This window comes from Azolla caroliniana, unplaced genomic scaffold, assembly GCF_043228905.1.
Source record: "Azolla caroliniana isolate FFs.n. ecotype wild unplaced genomic scaffold, voAzoCaro1.0.p SCAF_17, whole genome shotgun sequence".
Lineage (NCBI taxonomy): Eukaryota > Viridiplantae > Streptophyta > Polypodiopsida > Salviniales > Salviniaceae > Azolla > Azolla caroliniana.
In genome coordinates this window covers 5,130,236-5,139,244 of record NW_028230452.1, presented here as the reverse complement: position 1 = coordinate 5,139,244, position 9,009 = coordinate 5,130,236, and the positions used below count along the sequence as shown (strand labels likewise).

At 40.1% G+C, this 9,009-nt stretch overlaps 1 protein-coding gene across 1 annotated transcript; it reads right to left on the bottom strand.

Annotated features, from left to right (window-relative positions):
- Positions 1-4,604: 4,604 nt before the first annotated feature.
- Positions 4,605-7,709, bottom strand: LOC147852967 (uncharacterized). The gene is made up of 2 exons (XM_087332730.1): positions 7,044-7,709; positions 4,605-5,232 (listed from the first exon to the last, which is right to left on the bottom strand). Exons 1-2 carry the CDS (start codon positions 7,531-7,533, stop codon positions 4,874-4,876), a joined length of 849 nt encoding a protein of 282 aa, XP_087188856.1. The 5' UTR covers positions 7,534-7,709; the 3' UTR covers positions 4,605-4,873.
- Positions 7,710-9,009: the final 1,300 nt, after the last annotated feature.

The window sequence follows — 9,009 nt, the reverse complement described above, 5'->3', positions numbered from 1 at the left end:
TAAAACTATAGGATGTTCTGGGATACTAATAATATTAAATGATACTACACATGTTAAGTTATCTAGGGCAATATTAATGGGCTCTGACTCTTCTATGATATTTCCAGAAGCAATGGGACGTCCATCAATGACTACTACAGAGGCTGGACACTGGAGTTTTCTTAGGGATATCTTATGAGCTTGAGCAAATTTCTTATCCATAAAGCAAGAGTTAGCTCCGGAATCTAGGAGTGCTAGGACATGTACTGGAGGGGTACTTTTAGTACTAACTATTACTTGGGCTACGAACACATCACTAACTTGCTTAGTGGGAATGGAACCACTAATGGGCTGCACAGATCTAGGGTTGTCCAACCAAACGACTCCTATTTTGGCTGGACTTAGTCGTTTAACTCTTCTTCTAACTGACTAAGGACATCAAATTTGTTTGCTAGATCTGGGATATTAGTACTATTAGGACTATCAGATATCCCTACTGAAATAGGCTCGGATTTAGTACAATTAGAACTAGCGACTATTTGGTTTACCTGTCTTCTTGGCCTATGGGGGCAATTTATTGCGATATGTCCTGGTCCAGCGCAGTAAAGACATAGTCGATTTGTACGGCGTCGCTGCTTTTCTTCTTCGGATAATGGCCCTCGACGACGTGTAGTGTCAATCTCCATCGGAGTCGGAGTATTCGCTGGAGGCGCATTATATGACTCCCTCGGAAAAGGTCTTGCTACCACTGAGGCGTAGGTGGGCTCTGATCTTGCCCTCGGCATCTGTAGTTGTCGTTCCGAACGTCGCTCAAAGAGGCGGTTGTCACATCTCACCGCGCGACTGATTGCTTCTGTTAAGGACTTTGGCTCTTCGGGGAAGGTCAAGAGTAAATCCTTGACGTCGTTGCTTAAACCATAACGGAATTGCTCCATCAACGCTTGATCATCCCAAGGGATATCGGCGGCGAGTAGGCGAAAATCTGCAGCGTATGCGGAGGCTGGACGGTCACCTTGGCGTAATCGCCGGATTTTGTTGATTGCGGTCCTGATGCTGTCAGTATCTCCGAAACATGCTTTAAACTCACCTAGAAACTCTTCAAAATTGTTGAGTAACGGAGATTCCTTTTCTAATAGTGGAGCGAACCATGACAACGCTGAGCCACTTAACAAAGTGCCTACTAAACCCACTCGAGATGCATCGGTGGGATATCGGGAAGGATGCATTTGAATAACTAATCGTACCTGGTTAAGGAACCCTCTAAACTGCGATCGCGTTCCATCGAACTTCGTGGGAAGGCCAATCTTAGGTTCTTTATGAATCCCTTGTGTTCCGGGCCCTTGTTGTTGCATCGCTACGATGGTGGCTTCGAGTTGTTGCACGCGTAACACAAGTTCCCCATGCTGTTGTTGCATTTGCTGCTTTTCTAAGGAGATTTGCTGAAGATCCCCCAGCAACCGTTGGTTTTCTTGTTCCAAAGCATGGAACTTCTCCTTCAAGCATTGGAATTCCGAGAAAACATATTGATATTCTTCAGCGCTAACAGTGGCCATGGGATGAAAGAAAAGAGGAATAAAATATTAGTAGGAAATGAGAGAGACAGAAGGTAGGAAAATTGGTTCAAACTGTCATGAACAGTACTGAGACAGAGAAGGAATTAGTACTAAACGAAGGATTAGTACTATGAGAGGTGTGGAACTTCTTCGAGAGAAGGAAGAAGTGAGCGAGACAGAGAGAAAGAGAGAGAGAGTGTGTGTGTGTGTGTGTGATGATAAGAAAGATATGTATTATATGAAGAGAATATACAATGGTGGCTAAAAGGCTTAAGACTGGCGTTGAACCAATTTGGTTCAACATAATGCCTAGTGCCCTCTTTTATAGTGTTTTCAGGAGTAATCCTGAAGCTTCTAGAATGTTCCAGAGAAATCTGGAATATACACTAATTTCCTATAATAAAATGTAAATGAAAATAATATCTTACGTATTACAATAGATGGTCTAATGGTCAAGAGCTCGACACATATAACCTAAGGTCATGGGTTCGAGTCTTGCCATATCATGACACTCCCACATCTACGTTTCGGAGCACTAAGGATGACGATGGGACTACAACAAGAGATTGAGCAGAAGAAAGCCGAACGAGGGACAGTAGGTAAGACCTAATTGGAACAACTATATCTACACTTACTATACCTCTGCCGACTTGGTCGCATGCCAACTGACTTGTAATGTAAATTTAGGATAATCCTGTAATCTAGATTCACGGGGAGATAACCCCAAACACTTGTATACGCAAGAAAGAGTAGTCCTTTTACGGGGGAGTTTGTTGGCATAATAGGCCGACTCCTTGCGATTTGTATCCATCCTAGTGTGAACTCGTCCACATAGGTAGGGCTTAGTATGGAAGCAATAACCTACCGTTGTAAAGATGAGAGATGCACATTGTATCAAGTCTCTGAGAGAGAGAGTGAGAGAGCGTAATAAAGCTTTCCATTAAAGCTAGTTTATGTGTAAGTCTCCGCCTTCCTTCCTTCCTGTGTTGTTTTCCGAGTACACAAATAGGTTCTCATATGCTTTCGCAAATGCACACACCTACCAACCCTTCCACATTGGGATGATCAAGCTTTAGCTTATCACTTTCACGGGGCCTTCAATGCAATGTCAAGAATCTTCTCTTGAACTTTCCCGAGCCCACCTCTATATCCCAAGCAATTTCACAAGCAGTTCATTGTGACAATCGTTTTTTCGAATTTCTCCAAGAAGAGCATTGGACTTGGGGTCCACCTCATTCACTTCCACGACACGCCCCGGTCGTACAACCCCAGGTATCCCTCCCATAGACTACGTCACGCTCCCCTACTTTGGCAGATGCTCCAGTCCCCATGGAAATTAATCAAGCCCGATTTCAGCCATTGACCGATGCCGAACGACAATTTCGGCAAGTTAATGGCTTGTGCATGTATTGTGGTGCTTCTGGTCATCTCGTTCGCCATTGTCCTAGGAGTAATTGCCCACAATTCCATTGAGCTAACGGACCCCAACATCCAGAAAACGACATCATTCAGTTGTAGTAGGAGCCATGCAAGTGGACGTCTCCCGTCACCCACGTTCTCTTGGTTCCATTGCCGGACCATCTAGCAATTTCACATTGGAGGTATGGCTTTCATTTAATTCTAGTTTCATTCAATCTATTGCTTTACTTGATTTCAGGGCGTCTTCTTGCTTCATCGAGGTCACGTTCACCCAAGCACATGGCATACCTGTCGTTTGACTCTCAAAACCCATTCGTCGGGTGCATCCTCTCGTCAGGAGCAATTACTCAAACTACAATGCCATTACGGCTTTGTGTGGGCTCACACCAAGAGGAGCTCACCTTTTACCTCTTCGCATCTCCTCGACATCTGATCTTCTTAGGACTAATGTGGTTGCAGGCACACAATCCAATAGTGGATTGGTGCAACCGCTCGATCACATTTAGCGAGACAGGATGCTCACACAAAACTATGAAGGTCAATTCAGTTTCCCATCCTTCGAAGAATGTCGATTCCGACTCGGCCACCCCACCATTGATCCAAGATGGGGTTGTTTGTGGCGCCATTTCTAACACACTCCACGTTATTCCCGACAAATACCAACACTTCTCTGACGTATTTGAAAAATGTAATGTCAATCATTTGCCCGAACATCGGCTCTACAACTATCTGATTGATCTTCAAGAAGGTGTGTGTCCACCCTTTGGTCCTCTATATGCGTTGTCTGCACCAGAACTGAAGGCCCTTCGCGTGTATCTCGATGAGAACCTCGAGAAATGATTTATTCAACCTTCTAAGTTGTCGGTCGGGACCCCCATATTATTCGTGAAGAAGAAGGACAGTTCTCTCCACTTATGCGTCGACTACCGAGGTCTCAACAAACTCACTGAGCATAACCGCTATCCGCTACCTCTGAACCCCGAACTCCTTGATCGGCTCCGCATTGCGCATGTCTTCTCCAAAGTTGATCTGCGTGGAGCATTAGTACGCATCAAGCCGGGGGATGAATGGAAAACTACATTCCGAACACGGTATGGGCATTTCAAATGCAAGGTAATGCCTTTTGGTCTTACTAACGCCCCAACAGTTTTTCAACATATGATGAACGATATATTCCGAGAATATCTCGATCATTTTGTCATCATTTAACTTGATGATATTCTCATTTTCTCTCAAAACATGGAGGAGCACACTTGCCATTATCAAGAATGAAGTAGACAAGTCAATTATCAAGCATAGGATTCAAAAGAGAGTACAAGAAGAAGATAAATTATCCAACAAGGAACACTAACAACACTCCAATCGTGAAATGGTCCTCAATTGTATGTGAAGCAGTTGAATTATTAGAACGTGAAAAGCTAGATTAAAGTGGATTGAAGATAGTGCAAGAACTCTAGAAACACTCCAATCATGACAAGGTTGTAATGTAGTGTAATTTTGAGAAATAGTGCATTAATTTTACAGCACATAGCTAATTTCATACTTACCACACAAACAATTGCTCTTATAGGCCTAGCCTTTTACTTGATGTAGAATTAAACACATTTAACATTGGTTTAGAATTTAACACATTTATAGAAGAAGTTCATATCATTATTGAATGACAAATAAATGTTATAAGTTCTTATCATAATTTCTAAAGGAGGCTCAATATCAAACATACTTAAATATCTCTAGATTTCTCTATAAAACGCACTTTATTTACTTTGTGCATGTTCAACAAGATTCCATTTACCATAAATCAAGAGGGAAATTTGTTTTAGCAAATTTATGCGTAAAAGTTGCACAAATAGATGTATCCCTATGTTGTATGTCTATAGTGTCAATCCTTGCAAAGAATTGGCCTACAATCATTGTATAATTTAGGAGGCGTGATGTTGATCAAAATCATCATCGTCAGAAATATGACGAATGAAGGCATTAGAATATGAAGGTGACGTGGAGAAGGGTATATTAATCTCAATTGTTGAACTTGTATAACCATCCGTGTAGTTGCCAATAAGAGAGATAACATTACTTGTTGTAAATAACGAGTCCTCGTTGTTGTAGGTATCTCTTTTACTACTCCGATTGTTGTAAGGATACACATTATTGAATACCTCTTCATTGATGGTGTCATTGAAGAATAATTGTGATGTGTCCTCATACAATGTGGTATTACCATCTGAGTCATAGGTTCTCACTCTCACATGTATGTGTGCAGTTCGACCTGAGTACCATCCTTTGTCACACAATACAAAAAAATAATCAGTTATCACTTATTCAGAGGATATGCCCATCTTCTCTCAAGTTGGCCATGATGAGTACCCAATCAACAATCTACTCCATGAGTCACAATGAACAAGAAAACTTGAAACTACAAATGTATATCAAAGTAATAAGAAAATGAATATGAAAAGGGAGAATCTATCTTAGTATAGTGCTCATCGTATTCTAGAGAATAATACCCCATAATCATATGAATGAATTGCACTCAAATTTACCAGTTAGGACATTTGATACCTTTTAAGGCCTTGAGCATGCAATTTGTCAATTACTAGTTCGCTTTTTGTTGGCATTAAATCAATAAGATAGAAATTGCTTAACAAGCAAGAACCTATATAACTATGCATACATCATTCAATTGGAAACAACCAATTAAGGTTCAAGGGTTTCAGTCCACTAACTCAATAATTTATCATAGACACAACTTGTTTTTACAAATGCATGATATTATTGGTTGTGCATCGTGATTTGTAAACCTTAACCTACATGTCTCAAGTTTTAGACATTTTACCAACATTGCAAACAACTAATAAAGATAAAGAACTAATAAATCACCTCTTTATCTTTATTAGTACACATGCTCAAATAATTATAAATAGTGCATGTCCTATTCCAACTTTTTTGTATTAGGTATAATTGCTAGATATATTTATGGGTTTTCCTCTTTTTTTAAAAAGAGTTTGGAAAGTAAGGCCACAGAATGTCCAAAGAATACAATCTAGGTAAAAATGAGCAGTCTCATCTTTTGAAAGCTTTGACCATGAGTCCTCACCTATGATAGTAACTTTTGTTTTCTAAAGTTCAGCCTTACTAAAATGTACAACATGACTTGTCAACGAACTCATGCAATGATCTGAGGGTTTGATCCCTGTATATGATTGTTTCTTTTATTGTCATAATCATTAGATATTTATGTGATTCATCAAACATATTGTTGCCAAAAGCCTTCTATGGTCTACGGGATGGACTGAAAAGAATGACTTTTTACCCATTGACAACAAATTTTACTACAAATTGAGCGTCAACTATGGGATAACATATGGTAATGCATTGATAAGCTTGAGTGGACTCCAATTTAACTCAAAAAGAACCCAATGAGAAATCCGATGTAAGATAAGATAGATATTTTTGGCATCCATAGAGATAGAGAGAGAGAGATAGAGAGAGAGCAATTGCTTACTATGAAGGTTTATCGTGGGGTGTGTGTTTCTAGAAAGAAAAGAAACTTCTACTTGAGTATTAGCTAACCCCAAGAAAACTTCCACACAATCCACTAGGCTTTTAACTTGAGCTTCATCATTATTGATTAATGCACATAAAATTGTGTGTTTGGAGAGAGAGAGAGAGGAGGAGGATTGTTTAATGGGTACATGTAATTGGGATTGTTTAAGAGAGACCATTGTGATACCCATTGTAAGTAATGTTTTTCACACACATTTATTAATATAATTGTGCGTTTTCACCAAATAGAGAGAGAGAGAGAGAGAGACATAACTCTATGTCCAAATGCCTCTAAACCTATCTCCGTGATGAGATCTTCAATCTCAATCATTTGGGAAACAAAACTATTGGTTGAATCAGCCAACTATTTCGAGACAGTTCACACCAATGTGCATGTAGTTTTGGAGAAGTGAAGTGATGTAAGATACAACAATGATGTGTGGAAGCATGAGATTGGATTTGAACCCAAGACCCTTGGATTCATAGCCCATTATTAGCTTTTACCACCATTTTCCTGAATGAAATAATAAAAATAAGTTGTTTTACCTGGATAAATGGTGGTGAAACAAGCATATCCGGAGGAGTTTGTGAATTGGTAGCCACGAAGCCAAGTCTCCCCTTGGGTATTATCCTCTTCCACATCACTATACATCCCATCGTAGCGAGCTTGCCATACATCGATCCTTGCATTCTCGACGGCCTTGCATGACCCATTGTTATTATTTGTTGGCCCCGATGATGATGATGATGTCGAGATGTTGTCCACTTTGAAGATGAGGTCAAGTCGGAGGCCGAACGGGAGGTCTTGCCGGATATCCGAAGCTTGGATGTCCTCCTCCACCCAATATGGGCCCTCCGTCAATTCGTCTATCTTGGAGCAATTGGAAGAAGAAGATGATGTGTTGGACGATGGCGGTGTCGGTGTCGGTGCTGTTCTAGGAGGTGCCCACGATGGTGCCGGTGTTGGTGTAGGGGGTGCCGACAATGGTGGTTGAGGTTGTGGAGGTGATGGTTGGGATGGAACGGGGGTCGGCATTAGCGAGAGTTGGCGTGGTGTCGGCCCATGATATCCCAACAATGATGAGTGATGGTGTGTCCATGACAAACGATGCCGATCCAATGTTGAGGGGTGGTTTCGCAATGGCGATCGGAGTGCATTTATGGCGTCCACATGAGAACACAACACCAACACCAACACCAACAAGGAGTAGCAAAAAGAAGAAGAAGAAGAAGGAAAGTTATAGCTTCTTTTTGGTTCATCTTCTTTTGGAGAAGCCATCACCATCTTTTTGCACACTCCTCTCCAATATTTTGCCTTCCTCACTTTTTTATAGATTTTGTGGGTGTGTTTCTCCCTCTACCTCTTTGTCTTCTTTTTTGGACATTCAACCATCCCCATCTTTTTCGTTCCAGTGTTCGTTATTTGTGATTCAACCTTGGAACTTCGCAACCCAAAGTTTGCAAAAATGGAAGTGGGAGGGAACAAGAGAAAAGGTCGCAACATAGTGTAATAACTAGAAAGTTCAGATTAAGTACAAAGCAAGTTAATAGAAAGATGATCCCATGAAAATTGGAGCTTCAAACTTGAGAGTTTGGAATATTATAAAGTCACCAATAGAAACCTACTTCACTTTAAGCATTAGAAGCTCACCAAAAGGGGTCTAAAAGGTAACAACTACGAACTCCACATTAAGTACTACCAAAGTTTATTAACATTCAAAGATGATCCCATGAAAATTGGAAGCTTCAAACTTGAGAGTTTGCAACATTATAAAGTCGCCAATGATTACTAGAAACCTACTTCACTTTAAGCACTAGAAGCTCACCAAAGGGGTCTAAAACATAACATTAGAAACCCCACATTAAGTACTACCGAAGTTTATTAACATTCAAGAATAATACGCTAAACCTCTTTAGCAAGTTTGCAAACCAAAATCCAATATGAACTTCCTAATGTTCAGTTGAACCTCTCAATTCTTGCCTTGACATTAATTCTTTTGTCTCCTTTTTTTCTTTATTTTTTTTGCTCTTCAACACTATAATGTACTTGTCACATATTAAGAGGTACATGCACAACAACTTTGGCTAGAGCTATGACCCAATATTGCAACTAGAAATATCACATCATAATCAACATACATATAGCAAGAAACTCATCAAGTGAATTCATTGATGTGTACCAATTGGATAATATTTGATTGATGCTAATTGTGCCCAATTTTAAGGCATATCCTTGGTCAAAAGGGTAGTTGGTGCCTAAGAATTACATTGGCTACAACCTACAACATACTTGTTGTTAACACAAATATAATCAAAATTTCGAGCACAATGGACCATGACAAAAAAAACCAAATTTGAGATCATATTGTTTCTTTTATTTACTCAACACCTATTGGTCCATTAATTTCAATCTCCGCATATTCATGATTCATTTCAATTTGATGTCCTCTAGTTTACGTCTGTACACCTGTCAAAGAATGAGAGAGAGAGAGAGAGAGAGAGAGAGAGAGAG

What these genes read in the sequence shown, in the direction of transcription:
- LOC147852967 (XM_087332730.1), bottom strand. Translation starts at nt 7,533, where the DNA reads ATGCCGACCCCCGTTCCATCCCAACCATCACCTCCACAACCTCAACCA. An exon ending in TTTCACCACCATTTATCCAG is followed by an intron (nt 5,233 to 7,043) that starts GTAAAACAACTT and finishes TGTGTGACAAAG; the next exon opens with GATGGTACTCAGGTCGAACT.